Source organism: Pagrus major, chromosome 20 (assembly GCF_040436345.1).
Source record: "Pagrus major chromosome 20, Pma_NU_1.0".
Classification (NCBI taxonomy): domain Eukaryota; kingdom Metazoa; phylum Chordata; class Actinopteri; order Spariformes; family Sparidae; genus Pagrus; species Pagrus major.
The window spans coordinates 6,669,764-6,695,818 of record NC_133234.1 but is presented as its reverse complement, the minus strand read 5'-3'; the positions used below and the strand labels follow the sequence as shown (position 1 = coordinate 6,695,818).

Below are 26,055 nucleotides of genomic sequence, written 5' to 3'. Positions count from 1 at the left end.
ATTAATTAAACTGTAATACAAATGTATTTATTTTAAATCTTTATTATTAAGTGCAACAATTGACATAACAAAAACAACAAACAATGCAAAAAAGTAAGTGATACATCAAACAATATGATAAGTACATCAATTCTTAACTGGGTCAGTTTTTGGTGAAAAGTTCATTAACTTATGAACTTTTCTGACAAAAATATCTTCTCAAAATATTAAAAGCAAAAAATTGGGAAGCCAAAATACAGTAGGACTTGCATTGAAGCAAATACAATCTTTCTGTCTTTCTCCAAAATATTGAGATCTCATTGTCTGAATCTTTACTGTATACCACATCTTTGAGCAAAAAACATCCTATGAAATGTAAAAAGATGTAATTGAGTTTAGATCATTTGTCTGTATTGTAAAATCATGCCCCTTGTGTGTCAGCAGGAAATGCGTGTATAAATGAGCAACACAAGCGCCAACCTGTGTTTGTGGAAGTACCCCTGGGTTATTCCATGCCAACTCACATAGGCCCACCCAGTTCATTCATGTTATGTAGTCTTGAAAAAAGTCATGTAAAAACTTCTATTAATTTCATGGGTCCGTGCAAAAATCCTATTATCCTATATAAAAGGTTTTCACATAATTTTTTTGTGAAAATCCATGACATGAACTGGGAAAAGTTCAGAATTCCAGGTGAGTTGACATGGAATGACCCCTCTATATTTGGTATTAAATATAATGTAAATCTGCATTAAGTAAAAACCTTAAAAGCATTAAATATGCTTCGAAAAAGCACTTTAATATAATACAAATCTATGAAAGTCCAAAGACACCCCTTCTATATTCTCAATCACTCAGGATAAGACCACTTTGGTGAAAATGATGGACATTTATCAAGAAAGACCCACAACAACGTCAAGCCAATCTCTCAAAGTCAGAGAGAGAGTTGAAATTTGGCTGGTCTAAGCTGAAGCAGTCAAAACACCAGACACACATGTCTCTAACAGAGAAGAGGAGGACAGGAGACAAGGGAAAAGGTGACTTTGGATTACTGTACTGCAGTCAGATTACTGCGCCATGCTGGCCTGATTTGAAGCCCCAGTGTGTCCTACCAGATCTGGGCCCACAGAGGGAGTTGAGTAACAATAAATGATTCTCTTAGTGGGCAGAAACTGGAATGAAACATTAGAGGCAAATATATTAAAATTACCCTCATCTATGGAGGAAAGTGTCCAGATTTTGTAACAGGCACAAAAGAGCGTCCTCCCCTCTGACCATTTATTATATTTAATGGTTTTTGGCTGCAGAACCTCTCTCTCTTTCACTCACACACACACACACACACACACACACACACACACACACACACACACACACACACACACACACACACACACACACAAAAACATTAATGGTGTGTGAGTGCTCTGAGGATGACTCCTTTTATAAGAGAATCTTAGATATGATTCCTCATCATGTTGGCCCCGAGTAGATAATTAACTGACATAAGATCTTTAAGATTCGTAAAACATCTTCTTTGTGACAGTGGTTCCTCCCATGACGCTCCTTTGAACCACTTCCTTGGTGATTTGGGTCATCATGCCACTGGTCTCAGTGTGCTGCGAGGTCATCATCATCCCATCTGTTATAAAGGAGCAGTTGTTATCTATGTGTAAATGTCTTTTATAAATGTTTTTAGGAGAACAGAAGAAGGAGAAGTGACACTGAAGCTACATTTGTACCTGAGAAGTAGGGGTCATTGAGCATGGTGTGGGAGACGTTGGTTCGCGTGCTGACCTCTGTTGGCATTTGGAAAACTTCTCTCCTCACCAGTGATTGGCTGTTGTACTGAGACAAAGAGCCTGCGAGGGACAAGACAGTAAAGAAATACAGACATCAGTACACTGCTGGATACTAGAATGTCAGAAATCATATATATCATCTTAGATTTTACATATCATTATACAGTGATATGTCATAAGGTTGTCTTTTCCTGGTTTTAAAGACTACATTACAGTAAAGTGATGTCATTTTCAGAACTTACCAAACTGTTCTACTTGTTCGTATACTTGCCTTTAGTACCAACAGTTATCCCTACAACATTGTCACAATATCAATATTTAAGTACTTGGTCAAGAATACTGTGATATTTGACTTTGTTGTCCCAGTCCCACCATTTATGAAGTGCTTTTGAGGAGATTTCAAAACATATAGCTATATATATTGTGTATTTTATATTATTTTAAGGCCACATAGCCCAGCCCTACTCCTGTTTTTATATATTGTCGAAGCCATTTCAAACTTCTCCTTGACTGAGGGGATCATTAAGTAAAAAAAATAAAATATTGGTGCCTTTCGACAGCATTTTCTGTTGAAAGTCATGGTCCACAGAGGATGAATCTTAAGGTCTCAGGTGACTTCCTGTTAAGTACAATCCAAGTTCAAATTGTCAGGGGGTTTTTGGGGTGGGAGGATATTACAAGATATTAAAATCTAAAGGCCAGATTTCTGTGAAATATAGAAAGATTGGCATTTACGTTTATGGTCCCAGAGGATAAACTGTCTTGTTTTAGGATAATGATCTTTTCTCTCCACAAAGTTTGAAAGTTACTGTCATACTGCTGGGAAACAATATATCATGTATCAGCATGGCTTTTGTTCTTTCCCACTGTCGAATTGTGAGACATAATGAACATTTCAGAGTTTCATTCATCAGAAGGATTTATCTTACTTCCATCCTGAGACTCAATGGTGATGATGCCCTCCCTCTCAGGACCGAAGCCCTGTGTGGTTCGAGCCTGGACTTTAAACTTGTAGGGAACGTTCTCAGTCAGGTTTGGGACGGTCAGACTGGTCTCAGCACTATTGCCATTCACCTGGAAGGAACGCACGTCTCCTGGAGGAAAAACAAGAAACAGAGGTGAGATAATACTTTCACAACAAAGACTAACAGGCTTCTGGGAGATGCACAAAACCAGCTGTATGAATATGTCGTAAAAGCCTTACCTCCACCATGCAACTGTTCACAAGTGACAACATAGCCCAGGATGTCTCCGTTGGGTTTACGAGGTTTATCCCAGCTGAGCTGCAGGGAATCAGGACTTAGTGCAGTGAAGACCAGGGGGCCTGGAGCACTGGGGGTGCTCAGAGTAAATGGTGAGCCTTCAGTGAAACATGAGACAGACAAAAGCATTAGAAGGGACAATGTATTTCTGGTAGCTGCATAAAAACACGGTGATTGTGTCTGTGGGTTAAACGAAGAAGTTGTGAACCAAGAGCCACAGAATGAGTACCTGGCATGGGGCTGAGGGGACTCTTAGGGTCGACAGCAGACTCGATGGTGATGACTCCCTCTCTCTCTGGACCCCAGCCCTCCTGGCTCTGAGCCTTCACCTTAAATAGGTAGGAATGATTGGGCAGCAGGTCCTGAATGATCACAGAGTTCTCCGCTGGGTTTGTTACATTAATACGCTTCACCTCACCTACAGGAGGGAACAGAGTTTGTTGAGTTTCAGCAATAAATCATCATAGAAGGGATGTTTTTCTCCTTAATTTCCTGTTTTTAGCTGTATGCAAAAGGCCCAAACTAAGAGCACCTTGATCAACTGCTTGCATGTACTACAATCCAGGACATGCACTTGTGATGTTTGTGTCTCAGCTTGATTTGTTTGACATGCTTGTTAAACACGGTTTGTATCCTGATGTAACAGAATGTTCTTTAAAACAGAAAAGATGAAAATAAAAACAATAACTGAAGCAGTAGTTAGTCCTTGGAGGCTTAACTTACCTCCGTTGAGCAGCTGGTAGAGAACGCAGTAGCTCTGGATGTCCTTCTCACAGTGGGGCTCCTGCCAGCTGACTTTGAGTGCAGTTGGTCCCAGAGCAGAAAACACCAGTCTGCTGGGGGTGTCTGGAACACCAGGGGAGAGTCGAGCATCTGATGGGTGACGCAGAGAGACAAGACTAAAAATACCGTTGGACATAATTTAACGCCAGGTCTATCTCGTTTTAGACAGAGTATAAAGAGTGAAAAACACAGAGAAGTATAGATATGAATTAATACACTATTATTAATACATATTGCATATACAATACTTTGCAATATTTCTGACCATTTTTTAAAGTTTATCATTTTTAAAGATTGTTTTATCAAAGTTTTGATTGTTCCCATTATGTTCAGACAGCCATTTATTTCCACTGATTATCATGTTTGACTCATTGTCAGTTACATTTTGATTGGTTACTAAGGCAGTTGTCAGCAGAGACTGACTTGAAAACTCCTCTCGTCAGTAAGATCAAGGATGCTCTGAAATTTAAGAATTCTAAGGGCCCAGACACACCAAACCAACATCAACGATTCAGCTGCCACGAAAGCCAGCTGTTGCGTCACCTCACGTCGCCTGTTTCTCGGACAAAAAGCTGCACTTGAACACACCGCTAAGGCTACAGCCGCTGCTAACAAGCTTGTACATTCTGGGCCTGCATTAGAAGAAATAACTCTTCATACCAGCAGGTGGCGATAGTCTATGTTCATCAGTCAAAAAGGAAAACTGGAAGACAGATATACAAACCACTGTTATGACGAAGCAGCGTTTCTTTTTTTCACACCATTTGCTAATATAGCCACTTCTGATCTACACATCCAGCAAAAAACAATAATAATAAATAATACATAATGATAATGCAGTTGCATTTCTGTCACCTGTCGAATAAAAATCCATTGACTCCAGTTTAGTTTTCGTTTTTGGTCTCTACCAACTCCTATAAAAAATAACTCAATATTTAACTGCTAAACACTTTACTACGTTCACCAGCTAGTTGCTAACTTTGTCACATGTTTGGTGCTGAGCAGGTAGCATGCAGTGATTTTATCAGAGTTTTTCTGATTAGTTGGTTAGCACTGTGAGACTGAACCAAACACTGAAGTTGTGAGCCAGGAATCTAAAACAATGAGCTGAAAGATGCTAAAATGCTCCATAGAGATGGACTGCAGAGCTTGCTGATAATTTTCTGTAGATTTGTCATTACAAGTGACCTCATTCATATTCCTAATCCTTGAACAACAACCATGTCTGTTTACTGTTCGGGTTTCAATTTGTCAGTAACTTAGCATGTGAATGCACTGCTTCTCATTAGCTTTCTCTCAAATGTCTGATGTCGCAGCATACCTGAGTACAACAAGAGGTTGTCTAAACAGTCCCTGCTGCCACTGAACTATCATCTGATGCTAACATAACTGTGATCACATATGAAAAAGAAACTTCACTAAAAACATATGGTATAGTCTGAAAAATGGTCGCAAGTATTGTAATATGTAAGTGATCTGAAGTAGATAAAACACATAAAACAGCAGGTGAGGTCTTTAAGGAGATCAGTGAGGTAGATGAGGTATGAGACAAACATTAGGCACAAATAAAGATGACAGAAGAGGGGTGCATCATGCATAACACCTAGCAAACCCATCCAGTGCCTTCATGCTTGGATGCCGCAGACTTACCCTGGAGCACCCTGTCCAGATTGTACAGGGCTTCATTGATGTCTGAAGACTGGGTCCTGGCCCTCGGAGAACGAGGCAGGTTGTAGCTGAACTGGCTGTGAGAGCTGCTCTGCATCCCAGTGTAGCCGAAACCACCTGATGGCGCATTGAGCAGGGGGGCAAAGGAGAAGGATGTAGGGAGGGTAATGAGGAGAGGTAAAGAAGATAGTCGAAGTAGTGGGAGGGGGAAGTTGGCAGGGAAGGAGTTCGATAAAAAAAGAGGCAAAATAAAACAAAAAGGGTAAAGTTGAGACAAGGGAGGGTCAGAGAAACAGCGATAGTCAGCATAGCAACGCAGCCAACAGCCCCAAACCTGCTAAGCCAATGGCCTCATGCGCCTGCACAGTTTACCTGCTGAGGCATCTCAAACATTGCACTCCAAAGTGAAGTCACTGACCAGAAAGACAAAGCTATATCCTTTAACATTTACTTAGGAACAAATTAAAAAGACTGCTGAGGTCTAAAGCTTACTTAGATCTGGGAACTTGCTTGACACATCTCCCATGACGATAGAGTCCCGGATGTTTTCATCTGTGTAACCCCTGTTCTCTGAGCGCTTCCTCATGATGACTTCTGAGGTGTGCATGCCTCCAACCATGTCCTGTCTACGAGAGCCTCCTACAAGAAGACAGAAAAATAAAGGATAATGAAAGATAATATCTTGATATTTTTTTATATGAATCAATATAATTACTGGCATCCATCTTACCTGCTCCGGACATGTAGGTGGTGGTTGTTTCTGTGGTAAATGAACCGCCTGCCCCTCTGTAGTTGGAGCTCAGAGTGGACATAGGAGAGGACGATGCTGACATGTTGCGTGTCCCTGATCCACCTGGGAAAAGGAAGTTCTGATCCCACTTCCCATTCATCGTGTAATCTGTGAAACACCAAAATAGGAGCCAGAATTGTCAACAGACAGATCATAGGAAACTTTGCAGTTACCATTCCAGCTTTCTGACATGGATTGGAACAACACAGTGCCATTGATTGATGTCAAGCTCCCAAAACTAGGCTCAGCCAATCTATAAAGGAAGCACCAGCAGTGTCAGACCTGTGGCTCCAGTCCAACTTGAGCCATTTAGAGGTAATAGAAACAGCATCAACTGTTTAGACAGGCAGGTGTGCTCCATCTACAGGCAAGGAAAATAATAGCTCCAGGAATTGGAGATTATGGGGACGGTCATGCATGTGCAAGATTAAAAGTGGTGCTTTGGTGAACTTTGGTTGGCAAAGTCACAAACTTAACCAACAGCAAAGACTTGCATGTGGCTAAAATGGATAGCAAACCAGCAAACTTCCATCTGCCTCACATACAGCTTAGGCAAGTGATGGTCACTCGCCTGTATTCATGTTTGTGTGACTCTACCCTTAAGCTGTTATTGCTGCTCTTTCTTTGGCAGATGGGAAACTGGGTAATACTGGCTGAACAGCTCCCCTTGTGGAAAATCTGCAGCTTGCTAAATGTGAATAAGTGAGTTTTTACAAACCAGTTCATAAGGTGCTTCACATCTAAAAATGTACATCTGAAAGTAAAAACAAACACAGCTGCAAGAGAAAACAATTAACCGCTACAAGGAAAGGTGTCATCAGTGAAATTGCCCTGCAGAGGTGAGATGGTATTTTATTAAGAAGCCACAATTTCCATATAGCTGCACAGTGACTCAGCCTTTACACACAGCCGACAAGCCTCCTCAAGATCGCTACCTCCGCAGTGGGACGGAGAGAGGACAGACAGAGACAGGCACCTGGAAAAGCCTGCCCCCGATCATCAACTGGAGGAGGAGCAGTTGATGCCAGTGCTCCTCTCTGGGCAGGTGGCGGAAGGAGAGCTGGGATAGGTGCCAGCTAGGGGCAAGGGGACAAGGACTGAAACCCGAAACTGAATGATCAGACAAATGTTGATATTTCTGACAGGACCAAATCGCGAAGGCAGAGAGAAACGTTTTGTTGGCTTGCAGGGCACCTGGCAGGTCGTGCATAATAGCTGGCATGCTAGCTTCCTGTCTGTCTATCTGTGGGTCTGATGGAGTGGTCTTCACCTGGCACGCGTGTTTGGGTGGAGCTGGGGTGGGGAGCCTCATCTGAACTCGCCTCTGTGTCTGTGCTGTGCCGACTGGGGATGATGTCCACTCGCTTTTTCCACGACACCTTACGGAGATCCAGGTTGGACCCCACCAACTTGACATGTTTCCATCCTTGTATTCAGGGTCATAGGGGAAAGCAGGCAGGCCATGGATGGATTTAAAGCGAAGTGTGAAAGAACTGATTTTACTATACATTATGACCTAAAAACTATTAAACACATAAATGGAATTACATCATGTATATAGTCCAAATTGTCTCGGAGGCGAGGAGCAACACTGGCTTTATCTTCCAGAGAAATCGGAATAAGAGCACAGAAACGGCTGCAAAAAGAGAGTGACAGCAGATTGAATGAGGCCTTGCGGTTTGCGATCGTAAAGCACTTCTATTGCAGATCTGCATCTGGGGATGCATTGGAAGCACATTTTGTTGCTGCCTGGATGGGGCGTTGCCTGCAGGAGAATTTGCCCGACAGATGGAAGTGATCAAAAAAAGGCAGAGCCATGACAAAAATGCCAGCCATGAACTCTTACCCAAACCCTCACCCTTAATGTCACTCTTCTGAAATGAGGGAAAATATTAATGTCACAGAAAAAGTAAGGATGAGAAAGTTGCCAGAAAAGAGCAGGAGAAGCCATCTTAATCTCACTAGCTGGGTGATTTTGTACAGCATATATCTGATCAACATTTCCAGTTCCTGTTGTCAAGTCTCTCTCCTTCTGACCAGGCAATGACACCACAGCACACATCACATAAACACTTGGTTTAACACTTTGGCTACAAAAACAAAGCAAGATGCCGTGAAGCACTGACACTGTGGACTGAAATAATTGAATGTATATTACTGAGATAGCTCACACTCTGGAAGCAGGAGCACAATGAGTTTACACTGTAAGCTGTTGTAGGTTAGCTTGTGGTTTTGGCTCTGGGTACCCACCATCACCAGAGACGCTGGGTGTCTTGGAGCCTGCAGGGGACTTCATCACCTCATTGCTGTACATCAAGTAGCTGTCATACTCGTCTCCTGCCTCTGCATCCACAATAGGGACATCTGGAATGATAGGAACTAGGGGCAGAAAGAGAGGGAAATTAATTTATTTTCAGAGCTGACCGGAGGTGTTCTAGCGGTCTGTTGCCCCTGACTTACTTGACAGAGGTCTGGCAGGCTGTGACGCCAGATTGATGGTGGCATCTCTGAAGGGACCCCAGCCCACGCTGTTCTTGGCACGGACCTTGTACTGGTAGGTCTGTGCGCTCTGGAGGTTCTCGATCAACAGCATTCGCTTCTTGGGGTTGTCGATCTTTACTTTCTTAGCGGCGCCCACTGGCTCTGTCAGAGGAGTATTGGGACATGATGACAACCACGCAATGCAAATATTTGTACATTATTTCAGTTTTTAAGGTTGGCCTCTGCCTCTTACTCATTTCATCGTCGATGGGAGTGTAGATGACCTCATAAGCTGTAATGTTGCCGTTGGTCTCTGCAGGCTCTGCCCAGCTGAGCTGAGTGACAGTTGGGCTGATGACGTTAAAGGCCAGACGTCCAGGTTCACCAGGACCTGGAGGAAAACAGAGCAGGAACTGTTTGTAAATTCAAACTTAATGAAAAGATCACAAAAAAGGCACGCACATCCCAATACCCAATGAGATTGGTTCATAAAATATGAAGCAGTCTGAGGAAGAGCCTTGTGCTCAAAACACCATGTAGCAAACTGCTGAGTTCAAACTTAGCTTAGTTATAACAAAAGTTTTTACTAAGTGGAGATGCATTACTAAAGTTAAACTGGTTGCACAACACAGGCTAATTCTTATGAGTTGTTACTCATAATTGACACCGTAGAAACTGCCAGCGTTAGTTTGCTAATAGGTGACCTGTACTTGTACCTAAAGGAGGTTATATAGAATATGGTGGTTGGCACTAGGGCTGCAAAATTGATCGCAAAAACAGTGTTTTAATGAAATGTTGTAGTGCTGCAGAGATGCTCTGGCCTACAAAGCTTCTTCTCCAGATGTAATAAGACATGTTTGTTTGGTACAGACCAGAAGAAATGCCACACCATCATGATTTTACTAGTTTTTCAATGATGATGAAAATTGTGACGTAAAATTTAATCATCCATTATAAACATGAATTATATGGCAATCGCATTATCTGTCAAAATAATTGCAATGTCACTTTTTGACCATATCATGCAGCCCTAGTTGCCACATTGCTGTTTAATAATGGGGTAAACTGTGAGGTTTGTAAATTACATTTCACAAAAATTGACACAACAGAACTCAAAACACAAAACATTTTGCTAAGTTTTCAACGAAATAACGTCAACCAGGTTAGCATAATCAGATATTTACCACTCATTCTTAATTGTATGAACACTTCTGATTCTGAAACACGTATTTCCCCATGTATGCATCATGTATGCATGTTACAACAGATTGGCAGTTCACTTTAATATAATTCTTGACACCCTCAAACTGCTACAGTGACTAGATGTCTAAATAGTCAGCACTACAGCAACTGATAGACATTACCAAAGTGTCTCCTACAGTAGCTAAGTATTTAACAGTTGGTGGTGCTGCCCAGTCCAAAGGATTAAAGTAGTCAAAAACAAAAAACACTTGAATTCTCTCTACAAGATAATAATGAAGAGCCAGTAACTGAACTCTCAGTAATTACCATCCTCCAGTGTTTGACAGGTAACAACATCTGTATCGTAGCCGTCTCCCATTGCATTGTAACCGCACACTCGCATTTCATAGTCACAATAGGGGTACAGGTTGGTCAACTCAGCTTGAGGAGTCTTCACATCTAAGACCTGGGCATCTTTCTCTGGGTCACCATAGATCCAATACTTGACCTAAAATGCAGGACACAAAAGACCCAGCATTTGAGAAATACAGTTCCTATTGTAAATGGTTATTTTGTTATTAATTCAAATTGAAGCTCCTCAACATGTAAGTTTTGTGTACCTTGTAACCCATGGGGTTACCAGGTGGAGGGTCCCAGTTGAGGTGGATGTTTCTGGGTCCAGTGGCTTTGGCCTTAGGGTATCCTGGGGCAGGAAGGTAACCACTAGGAGAGGAGGCTTTCTGGTTTGTGAAACCCTTCTCCTGCATCTGGGCAATCTCTGGAGATTTTGTAACTGCAGGAAGTGGAAGAGGTTAGAAAATGAAACATTTACCAGATACCATGCCTTTGTTTTATGAATGATCCCTTCTCTCATCATATCAAATCTGAAACTCCAGAAACTTAACAAATGCCATTTTACATTCTCCTTAGTTCCATGTTTTTGCGACAAATGACAGTCTGCCCATTGGGTCTTACTTCCATCAGTGACATTGACGAGGGTGGTCTTCCTGTCTCCGACAGCAGCGTTGCTACTTGGGTCAAACAGTTCCAGCTGGAAGGTCTCAGGCTGGATTGGGCCAGGATGGGACTTCGGGTCGATCACTATGTTCTTCTCTGTCTCCCCAGGGCCAAACTTCAGTGGGCCGGACAGCTCAAAGCGCTGGGCCTTCTTGGTGCGCCATTTCACTGTGGCGGGACTGTCCTGGTTGCGAGTCCGGACCACTGGGATGGTGTAGGTTGGGTCAGATGTGGTGAAGTTCTGGGTGCCCTTTTTGAACATCATCACACTGGGCTCTGGATAAAATAAGATAATGGGGAGTAGTCAGTGCAATCTGTGCTTTAGCTGGGAACGAGGGGAAAGACACACTGATGTTAAAGCCTCTTGCATGCTTTCACCTGGTTGGTCTGCGATGGTAACAGTAGTTCTCGGGTAGCGTCCCAGCTTTGCGCCCTGCCGTGGGTTACTGAGATCCATGACAAACTGCTTGACCTGTTTGTCTTCCAGGAGGCCATCTTTCTCGCTCAGCTCAAGCAGACGAACAGGCACTGTTTTCTGGGTCTCACCAGGACCATAAGTCAGGTCTCCTTCCACAGTCACATAGTCCTAAAATACAGGAAGAACAGGTTGGGACGATAGCCTTGCTTCAGACCTCTAGCCCTCCTACTAGTCAGTACAAATTGTCCTCTGAAGCCCCTTTCACCTCCACAAATGCATAAGCCATTTCATTTAGGGGACAAACATGTAAACATGTATTAAAACTTTAGACTTAAAGTTTTGGACTTACTTCAATACACTGTAGTGCATTTTTTTTTACATACAATAAGAGTATTAAAACTGCAAGCAGTGATGAACGGGCCCTCGCACCCAGTGCGCTCGGGTGTGCGGCAGCTGACTTTAACTGATTATTGACATGTCAATGTCTTCAGGCCAGGACATCCATCAAACGTGAAGTTCTGAGCAGATTCGACTATGTACAGTTATCGCAATTTCCTGCTTCATGGCGCCACATCAGCCTTCGTTATTCCACCACGGCCACGCCCTTCCACGAAACTCCCAATGTTCACAATTCAGCATCATCAAGGTCTTAGTATATTTAAGTAAGTATTTTCTCAGCATACGTTTTCATCTGGCTAGAAGCAGTACCTCACTGTTTAAAAAATGTCACTTCCTGCTGCCAGTAGGGGATGCTAAGACTGTAACAGATTATTGTAATGTAAATGTGTTCAGGCCAGGACTCTTACCAAATCTGTGAAGTTGGGTGCAGATTCAACCTTGCACAGTGGATTTACAGCAACTTGCTGTTTCCTGACTAAACATCGATATTCGCTAGCCTGCCACTGCAACGCCCTTCAACGAAAACCCAAGCTTTTAATAACTTTTCACCACAAAATTGCTAAGATTACCCTTACAAAATTTGTAGTTGATTGGGTTAAAGCTGTAGGACTACATACACTGAAGCACAACACATGCAAATCGCCAAAAATGAGCACTAAACTCACAACGGACGACTTCCTGTTAGGTCATGGCCTCAAGAGACTTTATTGTACTAGCAAGTCATTTTGCCACGCCCATGGCTGACACCCGCTCGGGCCCTCATAATCTACACCAAATGTAGGCAACGACCCCAAATGTTTTTGTAGGTGTAAGGATATCGAGCTAAATACAGGGCAGGTATCGGTATACAGCAATCAGCTCACCTTCTTATCCTTGGCTGTGAGGTCCCGTGTACGGTAGGTGACCTGTGTGCGTCCATCTTCTATGATCTCTCTGCTGATTGGGATGTTGGCCACCCCGTCCTGCCTGCTGTAGGTGTAGGCTGGCTGGAGGAATGAGAACACGCTGGAGGCTGGGGAAGAGGAAGGGCAGAGTCCATTGGAGCAATCCAAAGTGAAGATCATACACTTTCCCATTAGTTCAGGTCACAGTAGCTCTGAGTCGATCATCTCGTGTTCTTTGATTGAAAACTTTTACATACAAAGTTAAAATCGGATTTTCAATTGTTAATCTATGAAATCTGAGATTTCTCACCATGCTCTTTGATGATGGTGATGTTGACCAAACGTTTTCCAATCTCAGCGATGCCCAGCGGCACGTCAATGGCCTCCACCTGCAGCTGTTTCTTGTCATCGTCTTCATCCTTGACGAAGAGTGGCACGTGAACGTCTACTGACTCCACACCTTCTTGGAACTCTATGGCTCCCGTAGCCTCTGCAGAGGAAGAGCAGATTCAAGATTTATGACAAGACTGACAGATATAAGCAGGTGATAAGAGAATGATTAGCTTAAAACTTCGCTTCAAGCTGTACACTCTAATTTTCACTTCATCAACACACACGAACTGTTAAGACACACCTCGGTCTGTGGCCACAGTGTAGTAGCCGGGCACCACTTTGAGGTCACGTACGTTTCCGGACTGGACGTTTTTCTCAGTGAGTTTGACGATATCAGGGTAGCTGGCACGAGGAGCAGCCAAGACAGTGTCCATAATGGTGTAGTCCTGCCTGAGGAGCACAGGAGATTGATGTGCATGACCTTTGGGTCCTTCAAAAGACAATAACCTCTGGTGTTGTCTTGTATTGTATTGATCAAAATGTTACCTTTTTCCAGCATTTCTTTGCATTCTGCAAGAACCAAAACAGGAGTTAAAGAGTGACAGAACAGGCATTACATTTCCATTTTTCTTTTAATTATGAAAATCAGGTCTGTGAAGGAACATACTGTGCATAACTAGATATGTAGTTAAACACATCCTACCTAAATGAGGTCTTTTGCACCTTCTGTGCTCCGGGAATCTGCTTGTACACCTCATTTAGCTGGATGGAGGGAACGAACACAGTGCTCAGTGATACAGTCACCATTCATACATTCATATGTGTGCCCAACAACAAACACAAAAACACACTCACATTATCAGCCACTTCCTTGCGGAGCTGTTCGGCATCTCTGGATTCAGGGCGAGATAGATTCTCAGAGAACAGCCTGTTTAGCCTGAGGGAGACCGGGAACTGGACTACAAGGCAAAAGAGGAACCATGAAAAGATAAATTGAGGTCATCATCTCTAATCCAACATTTGCATTGCATTGCTCCTAACTTCTTTAGCTTAAAGGTCAGTTTATTGTTGCTCAAACATTTGATCACTCACTCGTTTCTTTAGGGTTGGGCTTTATTAGAGCCTGGGGGTGATTGGGTGCTCGGTGCACATTATCTGTGACCTTCCAGCGAACCACATCAGTTCCTTTGGGTGGGCCAGTCCTCACCATCGGTGTGTCCAGATGGTCTGAGGTGAGCAGAGACTGGCGGAGCAAATACTCATCCTCCTTGAAGCCCACCATGCGACCTGAAGAAAATACAACATAAGGTGACTCATATTCAACATGGTCCCAGGTCGGAGGACAATTGATTAAAAAAAGATTCAAGTCACGAGTAATATATAAACGTCTTACCTCTCCTACAGCAAGGCAGCAGGGCCAGGCAGCTCTGTGACAAGAGAAGACAGAATAATCAGCATTACTTCCACTAAGACTTAGAAATATAGATTATTTATGGCTATGACTGTGAGTGTGAGTATACCTGCCAGCAGGATTTGCAGCAGGCACAGTATTTCCAGCAGCATAGCAGCAGAAGCGCCAACAGTAACAGGAGGAACAAGAGGAGTGGGAGCAACCAAAGGAGGCTAGCAGGGGGACATTCTGAGGGTTTGTCACAAAGAGTAAATTAAGTTAGAATCACAACGGTCATACAGGACACTGCTGCCAGATATTTAACTGGAATAAAGAAGAGTTCACATCACTCCCTGCCTCTGTTGTTTTCAGGCAGTGAGCAGTTGTTTACAGTTAGCATATTATGCTCACTTTCAGGTTCATACTTTTATTTTACAAAATATCGTCTTTGAGCACTACAGCTCAATTTAGATGAAATACCTTCGAAGCATGAGAGCACAAAGCACAGGTGAGATATATGCAACCTGCAGCTTACCTTTCTTTTCCAGCACCTGAACATCCAAGTCTTTAACTGACGGATCTTTAGGGTTATCGACAGTGTAGTGGTATGTACAGTCGTCATCTTCATCACGGAAAGTGCATGAATCCAGCACCTTCTCCCCTGAAACATATAGATACACACACATATGAACTATTATCATGTGTTTTTAGTTTTTACTACTACAGTGTCAGTGTTATTTGATAAAAAGCAAATCTCAGTCATTTTGCTCCTCTTATGCCCTTACGTTCTTTGAGTTCCTTCACCGTGTAACTTTTGAAGGGGCACGTTTTACACTCTTCATCCTTCTTTTTCTCTCCTGTCTTCCAGGTCTGACACTGAACACAACTCCTTGTAGCCTCACACACTTCATACGAGGCCTAGACAAGACACACACACACAAAGGTCAGGCAAGGCTGCACAGAAACATCAACCAAAACTAAGCTAAGCTAAAATTATGTATAAAAAATTGGAGGTTTGATATGAGGTGTTGAGTGTAGTTTAAAAAGCAAAAACACAACCGATGTCGGAACCAAGAATTTATATCGATACACACTCTACCTGAAATCCATTAAGGCAAAAGTATACATATTTATACATTATATCCACATACCAGGAACTGTGGCTCACAGGTTGAAGTCAAGTCGTGACCAGAGTTTTGACATTCACAGCGACCGCATACACATTTCCCTCGACCATTGCAGATACCCTGGGACGGATAAAGACACGGTCAGGCATTAACTGAGGTTTAAGGCGACATTATAACCTTATCTTCAAACGAAAACTGTTGGCTGTACTTACGCCCTTGGTGTCCTCACAGGTCTTGTTGCTCTTGGGACACTCACAGGAGTTGCCCCCCCAGCCCTCAGTACATGCACACCGACCCATAACACAAGAGCCACGGTCTGATAGGAGAAGAAAGAATGAGATCCGTTCTCCATTTACAACACACATTTTCTGCAAACCCTTCATACAAAATCACATGCATTTGTAAAGAGGTCTTACAACAACCAAAAAGCATGAAGGACCTTTCACAATAAGAGCTTTTGTATAATATAATAAGGCTCTTATGGCAGGCCATTCCCAACTGTTTACATATACATACTACTTTGATCACCGACAATCACAAAATGTCATACCATTGCATAGGAAGCCTCCATATCTTGGACACTGGGTCTTGTCAAACTGACAGTAGGGTCCTTCAAACTGCTCTGGGTTGTAGCACACACAGGTTCCACATGCCTTGCAGTCTCCGCGGCCTGAACAAGGCTCAGTCTCGCTCGGGGCTATACACTGGCTGACTGACTTAACTGAATCAGCTTCTGAGCAGTTACAGAATGAACCCAGCCTGGAAAAGAGCAATGGACAAAACAAAGAGAAAACAAAGACTTTTGAACCCAGAGGCCTGAAACAGTCCATCCTTGCCTGAGGTGCATATATGGAATTTTTAAATTCATTATAAGAACTAAAAATTGAAGGTCTCACCAGCCACCATAGCACTGACACTTCCCGCACACCAGGTCTCCATTGCCAGAGCATCTGGCTGCTTTCAGGCTGGGTGTCTGGAGGATAGATAAAAGAGACACTCAGATGAATTTACCACAAAGAGGTGCGAGTACTCTCAATTTTTTGTGAACTTCAGGGATAGTCTGTGTTTCTACCTTCTCACATTCGCAGACTGGACAGAAAACCGAAGCTTCAACGTTGACGCCAGCGTTAAAGGTTGTAGGTTTGACTTTCATTGTCCCTTCTTTTTCATCTCTATCCATCTGACAGACAGGCTGCTCATCATTCATGCGCTTAGCTGTGAGCCTCATCTTGAGCTTGCCCTGGAGGGGTACACACACACACACACACACACACATTTTTGTGACAATATATGTGAACATTTAATTTACATAAGCAACATTTTCCACTGAGTCTTGCAAATCCAATCCTATTTTAGAACAATTTTACCATGTTTACATATTTAACAGACTTACTAAAAGGTATAATGAAAATGTATATATCTGCTTATGACTGCAGGAGGTACTTGAAGTACTTGTTTTGGATATTTTTTCCATGTAATTAATTAAAGTGTACCTTAAATATGCGTCAGAGTACTGCACAGAATATTCCTTAGAATGGATTGATTTCATGTGACAATAGAGTTTACTTTAGTGTAAAATTCAAGGATAAATAAGGGTTGAAATGGAAATTGTGATTAGATATTGTCTTTCTTTTTCCCCAGCGATTTTTTTGTCAGAAATAGGGAGTGAAGTGTATAGACTATTAGTAACTCCCATTGCTGACAATATAAAAACATTTGCAGCTACGAGAAACTTTCATTTTTGTTGATAATGGCCATAGAGGCTGCGGATAAATGTGATATGAGCACCACTAACTCCTGTCATAAAGATCTTCATAAGATGTCCTATTTGTGCCTATGTAATATTAATAACCGATGATCATGAAGAAACAAAGTAAACTTTGGAGAAATAGCTCATTGTATTGCTTATGTAGGTTGTATAGAGGCATCAGTAATAAATTGAGACTGTTTCATAGGCAGTTAAAAGTTCCTTGGAGTACATTCAAGAAAAAAATATTTAAAAAATTAGAATTTAGGTCAAAATATTAATCTAGGTAAAAACTACCCGTTTATATAGATCAAGTATTTAGGTCTAAATCCATGAATGTTTGTTTTTGAGTTGAATTAGCTGTATCCATCTTGTTTTTCCTCTTACTATTTCTCCTGGTTTGAAATTAAAATCCCCAAATTGAGCCACATCTCCGCTGGTTCTCAAGAACTCTGTCACGAAAGCCTTGGGTTTTTCCTCTGCACGAATGCTCGTCTTCGAACGGATATTCTGAAAGGACATATGACAACATCATCAAACACACGTTTGCACAGCCATTTGACTCAATTGTCTATGGAGTAACAGCAACTGCAAAAAACACACAAAAAAAATATTCTTCCAGCTGACAGGTGTTAGAAGAGGTGATGTTTTACCTTGAAGGCAGTCTCCATGACTTGCAGGATATTGGATGAGTCTTCTTGCAGCAGACCAACCTCAGCAATGGGGAAATACTGTTGGAGTTTCTACCCAGACAAGCACACATTATACAAAAAATAAATCAATAACCTAGATTCTGACATAAAACTTGACACCATGGAGTGGGCAGCATAACAGTTGAATACCTTATAGTATGTGTAGGAGTGGTTGGTGACAGCAAAGATGGGAATGATGTTGTGTTTGCCCAGCACACGGACCAGTGTGGGTATTGAAGGGTAATCCTGGTTTGTATCCTCTGTGTATTTGTCGTTTGAGTCCAGGTGGCATTTTTCGTCATTGCGTGGCAGGATGCCGGACAGCACGTTTGCGCCATCAGTCTCGTAGTGAAAGGCTGACTCGGTGGAGAAAACCAGGAGATGTGTGCTGTGGTCGCGCCAGCCGATCTTATCCTAAAATCAGCGTATCAATCAAATGGGAGCAGAAAACACAGTGGTTAGCAGAGAATAAGAAAAGACGAGAGAAGATGCACATTGCAAATGTTTTATGAGCATCAGATAGTCTTGCCAGAAGTGACAATAATAATTAGTGGCATATTAAATTTCCCTTCACACCTAGTATTCTTAAAATTGCAATAATTAATGATTTGGCCACTTAAAAGGCAGCATACATAAGCTATTATCTTTACACAGATATAGTATCACATTTTAGTTAACAAGGAACAGTTTCCTACACATCCAGCAGATACAGAGTAACATTGTTCAAATTCAAGAATGAACCAAACAGTCGCAGATCTTCTGCAAAATTTAGCCAGATTAAGGCAGAGCAACATCTGATTTGTATTTAATATTCTTACTAACCCGACAAACTGCAGCCTGCAATATAGCATCAAAACCTCCTTCAGGAGCATCCAGGTTGCCAGATATTCTCTCCTTCTGGAGCTTATTGGTGAAGTAGTCCGAGTTGTTGGTCAGCTTGATAACGTTCTGGAAAGAGAACGGAGGGTCGCTGTTTGGCCAAGGCTGACTGAGTCTGAGAAGGTGGAAGGAGGATGGACAAAAGACAAGAGAGAAAAAGGAAATGGCATGTGAAATTAGATTATAGTACTGTATGTATGTGCTTGTCTTTTCAGTGTGTTCATGTCACATTTTCTTTCTTACTTTTCGGGTCTCATGTCAGTCTGGGGCTCGATCACTTTGTCCACAAACTTTCCAAACCCAATGGTGTAGTCATTTGACAGCGTGTTCACCAATGAAGCTACAGGAAACACATTCACCATCAGTATTACTGTACCGCTAACACTTCCTCAACTGTCATCACAATTGCCAGTACAAAGATGCTCACCCAGCTCTTTGCCCATCCTCTTCAAGTTGTCCAAATCGTCAGCCATGGAGTTGGAGAAGTCCATAAGAATATAAAGGTCCAGAGGGCCTTTGGTTGGAGCAAACACCTCCACATCCATCAGCTTCTCCTCTCCTGGCAGAAGGGCCATGGTCACCTTCTGCGGAGACACTTGAGACTTCTGAAGTCTCATGTTGATTTGTTGATTCTGAGCAGGAAAAACACAGACGTAAAGTTAAGACTTCCCATTTTTGATGAGAAACAACAACATGAATGTAAGCCTAAAGAATGGTGGAATGACTTGGGGAGAAACTAGGTTGATGAAGACTTACACTGTTTACATCCATACTGCCCTGAGCTGTGATTACAGCCGCAGCACCACAGCCATGAGCAAGAATATTCTCTTGCAGGTCACAGCGAGGGCCTTCAAAGGTCTGAGCAAACAGGAGGTTTGATTAGTTAGTTTTGATTAGTACAGATTTTAACCCTAACCCTAACAAAATAGTTAAAACACTGGGTAGCTAAAACGGGCAGCATCACTCCTTGAGGAATGCCTCGGCCCTTATGATTTATCTCAGGACTGACAGATTTGAATCCACTACTTTTATACTGTTACTGTTTTATACTCTCACCTCATCAGGGCAGTAGGCACAGCCTATCCCAGTCTGGAGGCACTCTGTGCAGCTCTTGGCCCTGGAAGCGAAGCAGTAGTTCACTGTAGCAGAGGGCGGAGGGAGATCGAGGGGAGTGTCAGGAAGAGACAGGGTCACAGAGACGCAACACAGTATGAATCAAACCCACGAAACATAGCTAGAATATCTGCGGTACCACCAAACACACTTTGGCAAAACATCTTATTCCCACCTGATAGTTCAAATGAAACCAATACTGAAACCAACAGCTTCCTAACAGTGTAGTAAACGAAGAGGTGGAGAAAATAAAAATATACAAAGGTCCTGACATGTAACTTATTTAGTTGATATAATGACAGAAATTAGTGAAAAAATCAAATCATGATTTTCCCAAGGTCCAAGATAACGTGATCACATTTCTTGTTTTTTCATTCAGCAGTAAAAAAAACCCCAAATATTCAATGTTTAATGATACAAACAGAATCAGTAAATTTTACTGTTCACTAGATCTCTGTTTCACCATTTCAGTGACCCAATCAGTATTTACTGAAAAAAGGCAAGCCACCCCTTATAACACTAAAGAGAAATCCTTAAAACTAAAACTATGGTAAGATATTGATCGTGATCTATCCTATATAGGCTATTAACATAAAAAATAATATGTCAACAAATGACTTGTAGTGAAACAGAATCATTTATTATGACTCTGGGCTTCCTCACCTTCAGCATAACAGCAGGTCAACAGGACGGCTAGAAGCCCAAGCCCCACTGAGAGATGTAGCGTCCATCTCCCCATCTCCTTCCTGTAAACACACACAAACACATTCATATATGCACATGTATAGTACAGCCAAAACTCACTGTTACAGAGAGAGAGAACGAGGGAGGAAAAAAAGGCAGAGAGAGAGACTTTTATCTCTGCAGACTTCATTGTAACTGGAACCACCTGTACTTTCCCTCGGTCAAGCCTCCAGGGAAAGTTAACAGGCCCGGCCACTCCCCTTACCTTCACCGTAGTTTGTAAAAAGAGCAGCTAACTTAGAGTCATTCAGAGAAAAGAAACTTCTCCAAGGAACACAAACATCTTTTATACCTGATTGTAGGCATAAACAGTGAACATACACACAAAAGGGTCTGTTCAACCAAATTACATATGACATGTTTGACATGTAGTGTTATCTTGCCATGCAAACTGTTGATAAAAAAAAAAGTACTCAGGTTTTGAGATACAATGGAGGTTAATGGACTTTTTCCCCCTGCCAAACGCTGTCTACAACACGACATATTAAAAGAACAGTTCATCAAAAAAACGGACGGAAAGTCAGGTGGAGTTGCATAGTCTACGAAACATTTCTGGAGCCTCACAGCAAAACAGCGTTACAGCAGTCTCCTAAACAACTCAAGTAAATGGAGACTTGTTTTAAAACATAAAAAAGCAGCTGGAAAGAAACATAAAATGGTCCCATAACAGTACAGCTTGTCAGGTGTAATCCAAGTCTCAGGAAGCCCCAAGATCTGAAATTGACTTGAAAAAACACCCACTTCAGAAGGTGTGTGTACTAAAAAATTTAGCTTAGCAGGGACAGTGAAGATTTTGGCTTGAAAAAATTGTGTAAATATTTTTTTCAAATTAAGTCCCAACTACTTCAGTTGATTAGGAGAATGCTGTGAAGCTCCAGAAATGTTTTGTAGACTACAAAACATCCCCCAACTTTACAACGGCACTGGGGTGTGTAGCTAATGACTCGAAACCTGTTAAGTTAAAATGGTTGGAAACCTCATATTTTTAACCCTTTCATTTCATTCCTCTTCTTAAATTATAACATAAACATGCTCTTTATACCTGAATATAGGTGAATAAGTTATGCTTTTCATGAAGTTTTGAAGTGGTATACCACCTGCTATTCTCAGGTAGCCTAGGTCAGACAGGGCCATACAATATATAGCCAGCTAAGGCATGACAAAATGTAATAGAAGAATCACAAGCTGTGTAGATTTCACATTAAAACAACTTTATAATTCAACGCTGGAGTCTTGGACAGAAGACAATCTGATATCGGAAGCTGCAAAAACAATCTCCACTAGAGACAGGAGGTGGAGAGTGAACAAAGGCCACTATGTGGCATGAAATGCTTCAGTAATTGTCATTGTGGGCAGTAAAACTGAATACTGTATGTGTCACCACAGTGCACAAAAAATGATGATTTGGCTTCTGAAGATTTACAGCTCCAAGAAAGAATTTCTCCATGAGGTGAGAGAATGACCTTTCCAAGCTAAAAACACAGTCTGAAAACACATGGGAAAGGCACCTTAGCACCTCGCTGTGAACTAAATGTGAATACAGGTGTGTGTTGCGAGTTCATGCCATGAGGCACACATAAATCACTGACCAAGATAGGTCAGGGAAAAGACAGAACAGACCAGCTCTTATGCTCCAAACTTGATCATCAGTCAGGGCATATGAGCTGAGTGGAGAAAAAGCACTGTGTTTTTCCTCCGTCTCAGACGAAATCAAAGGCACACAGGCGTTTATGACACTGACAGTAAACTGGGTGACACAAATTACAGCTTGAGAGACAGAAAATAGAACTGAGTCATTCATGTTGCTCTTTCTTTTGTCTGAATGACACCGTGGCACGAAGAAGAAGGGACATTTCATCGGGGTTGAAAGCCACAGTTGTTGTCTCTACAGTATGCCTGCCAGGTGAGCATACCACCGCTGGGTGTGGGTCTGACCCCTGTACTGACATCATCAGTAAGGGGATGGAGGTCTTTGGTAACAGATTTACGGGTCATGGCAGTGAACCCGTCTTTGACATTGAGTTAATTTGCAGCTTCACACACCTGGAAAATTCCAGCTTTTGACGCTATCACCTTAAAAGCCCAAATAACACAAGGTAAACTAGTATAGCCGCAGGGAATTCTATCTCCACTGTTTGTTCAGATCCAGTTTCTTTCACCTGTGCTGCTTTGTAGTCTCTGCTTTGACGTGGGCAATCACGCAGAAACTAAGAAGAAAATAAGAGAATGAGTACTAAACCAAATCCAAATCTGTCCACAGCTCAATCTTCAGCCTTGCATGCAATTTTGAAACCACATGGTGAGATATAACGTTACATAACGCACACTTTATAGCTATTCACCTTGCTCAAAAGTCACACAAATATGAACCAGCAGAATAATCAGTGGATGTTGCCAGGCTGAGACGAACGGGTGAAGGGCATTGAAAACAATGGAGACATTGGCCAATTTATGACTGGATACAAAGAGATTACTGATCAAACAAACCTCTTACTGTGATCTCGCCCAGTCCAAGTCCAAAAGTCCAACACTAAATAAGAAGAAAAAAAAATCCCTTTTTGCTTTGTTTGGCCCAAGAGTTTTGGAAAAGTTTGTATCCACCTGTAAAAAGAAAAAAAAAAGTTCTTCAAGTCCTCGTGTCCAAGTTCAAAGTTCCAGAGAAGACTTCCACTTCTTCTCTCCTTTGTTTCCTCCTTCCTGTACAGCTCAGTCTGGTCAAATATTGACTTATTTGCCCTCAAACTCTGTGTTGTGTGTGTGTGTGTGTCTCCGTGTGTGCAAGAGTTTTTAAGTGTGGACAGGAGAGAGATATGAGAGACAGTGAGGCTCAGAGCGACTGAGTGGATATGAATGCGTGTGCTGTGACTTGATCCCTCCTTTAGCGTCTGTGCACACACACTCTCTCACACACACACACACCCACACACCCTCCCTTCCCTATCCAGGTGAGTAGCTGTGACGGAGAGGGTTAACTCCCTTCCTGTACCTCTATCTCTTCCCCACCCTGTTGGAAATTAAAAGCTCCACACCTCTATGTGTCAAGGCCCCCTCCCTGCTGCATTCCACCCCAACGAGAGTTCACCTGTGTGGGCTTGAGAGAGGGATGCCAGGCCCCTCCTTCCATGGCCTCCTTCCAGGCTCCTGGGAGTGGCACACAGAGCAGAACACTGCCTGGAGGCTATGGGAAACAGCAATGTGACTCTTGCACAATCGTGAGCTCACACTAACGGGCACATTTTTTTACTAGTCAAACATTTGATGTGAACATTATGATTGCCACATGTATTTCTTCCTTTTCTGGAGGGGAAGCCACTTCCTTCACTCTGTAGAAGATGTAAAGTACCAATATGGGAGTCTGCATTCCTGAGCAGAAGAACCATGGTGGCACAGTGACCCTGGCATTCAATCCTCATGCTCACTATGTTTAATTGTGTTTCTACAGCCTTTTACAAGGGAGCTTACAAAAGACTACATTGTGGAGACCACAGGATCCACAGGTTTAAATACCATCTTACCACTGTGTATCCAACGAGTCCTTTGTAACATGTATCATCGCCTTCCAAACAAATCCATGTACAGTGTTGTAAAAAGCACCAAAAAGTCATACTTAAATACAAGTTTTTAAAAAATTAAATATCGGCCACTTATATGAATAGTAGTACTTGAGTAATAGTGTCTGATATTAAATGTTCTTAAGTATCAAAAGTAATTTTCTTGCAATAAATTTACTTATACGATTATAATCATTGGATCTGATATTCAGCATTTTTCTAATCGATGGAATCTGTTTGTTCTTTTTTTAAGTCCGATCACAATCACTCTGAAAGTAACTAGTAACTAAAGTTACCGAATAAATGTAGTAAAAGTACAGTATTTGCCTCCAAAATGTAATAGAGTAGATATAACATAGTAGAAAATGGAAATACTCAAGTAAAGTATAAGTACAGTCTCTCAAAATTGTCCTTAAATGCACTTAGTTACATTCCATCACTGCCAACGTGTGAATGTTTTCTGATTTGGCCTTGTCAGTGCAGGTTTTGTCACCACAAGGCTTGGTTGAATTCAGACAACTAACTACAGACATTGAACCCCTACATTACAGCATCATTGCTTGCTGTTGTTGATAGAAAAAAATGTTCAGATAAGAAATAAAAAAACAGACGCCCTAAACCAGCATTCTTTCTTCTTAATCATATTCGTCTCAACATAGTTAGGTGGTGAATCATTTGCCCATTCATCATTTTCACTCTGGCTGTGATAGCTGCTAGTTAGAAACCTCCTTTTGAATACATTACAGTTTAAAGCCAATTTGATATAAAGCAAAACATAAAACAAAACAAACAAAGAAAAAAGGTTTGCTGTATGCCAGAATTATTCAAATCTGCTTCAGTGCTCATCACAGCATTAAGAAAACTGAAAATTAAATACAAAGATGTTATGGCTTTTCTGACAGCGACAGATTTGTCTCCCTGGCGTTTTATGATTGATACTCATAGTTCTGATCACAAAGGTGCAGTTTTAACTTTTATAATTAGTCTGTCTTATTTAGGTTAACCCTTAAATACTTAATAAAGTTGTTTTTAACCAAATCAGTACAAACTCATTTTCACAGAGAACAAAGATAATGCATAGAGGACCACAAGTCCAGATGTAGTACCAAAGGCATGCTTTTCCAGCCATGGCTCTGGGTGAAAAAGACGTTCTTCTTGTCTTGAATTTTTATGTTGGAGATATCACTAAGTCTGCCCTCTTACATTGGAGGAATATTCACATATTCATGCTTTCATAACATAACTACTGTAATGCTCCCTGTTCTGATTAGGGCTACAACTAACAATCATTATCAATTAATCTTCACTTTCTTGTTTGATCGTTTTTGTCTGTAAAAGGCCAGAAAATAGTGACAAATGCCTTTTATAATTAACAGTCCGAGACAATCACTTTAAATGTCTTTGTTCAACCAATGGTCCTTTACTCTGAGATATTCTGTATAATATTATGTCTCAAAAAAAAGCATCGAATCCTTACATTTAAAGAAACTGGAACCAATAAATGTTTGGTAAGTTTGCATGAACATGTATTAAAACAATTATGCGATTATCCAAATAGTTGCACATAGTTGATTTTTATGTCTATTGACTAATAGATTAATCGTTACAGCTCTTATTCTAATTTACCCAAGAAAACTGATAGGCAGCACATACCCCTTATAAAACTCCAAGGAGAGAGCCTGTTATTCCTATTTACAAGTCCCATCATCCCAGGATATCTGTGTGTCCCAGGACACATTCTCACTTTCAAATCGTCAAATATGGCAGCTTGGTCAGTGGCCTGAAGCTTCAGATTGTGATTGTCTACCCACTCC

General features: G+C 41.7%; 1 protein-coding gene across 1 annotated transcript; it reads right to left on the bottom strand.

Annotated features, from left to right (window-relative positions):
• Positions 1-778: 778 nt before the first annotated feature.
• On the bottom strand, positions 779-23,396 carry itgb4 (integrin, beta 4). The gene is made up of 42 exons (XM_073489692.1): positions 23,178-23,396; positions 20,610-20,692; positions 19,890-19,972; positions 19,590-19,691; positions 19,261-19,465; positions 19,077-19,173; positions 18,777-18,948; positions 18,105-18,368; positions 17,916-18,005; positions 17,650-17,772; positions 16,588-16,755; positions 16,412-16,488; positions 16,066-16,274; positions 15,728-15,831; positions 15,540-15,635; positions 15,174-15,306; positions 14,924-15,049; positions 14,519-14,637; positions 14,392-14,425; positions 14,091-14,285; positions 13,854-13,957; positions 13,702-13,760; positions 13,545-13,568; positions 13,300-13,448; positions 12,976-13,155; positions 12,645-12,793; positions 11,343-11,550; positions 10,923-11,240; positions 10,568-10,740; positions 10,275-10,455; positions 9,019-9,156; positions 8,745-8,927; positions 8,535-8,663; positions 6,225-6,392; positions 5,987-6,133; positions 5,477-5,611; positions 3,767-3,916; positions 3,273-3,461; positions 2,986-3,141; positions 2,711-2,875; positions 1,722-1,841; positions 779-1,621 (listed from the first exon to the last, which is right to left on the bottom strand). The coding sequence occupies exons 2-42, from the start codon at positions 20,683-20,685 to the stop codon at positions 1,494-1,496; spliced, it is 5,826 nt and encodes a 1,941-aa protein (XP_073345793.1). The 5' UTR covers positions 20,686-20,692; positions 23,178-23,396; the 3' UTR covers positions 779-1,493.
• Between the last annotated feature and the right edge of the window lie 2,659 nt (positions 23,397-26,055).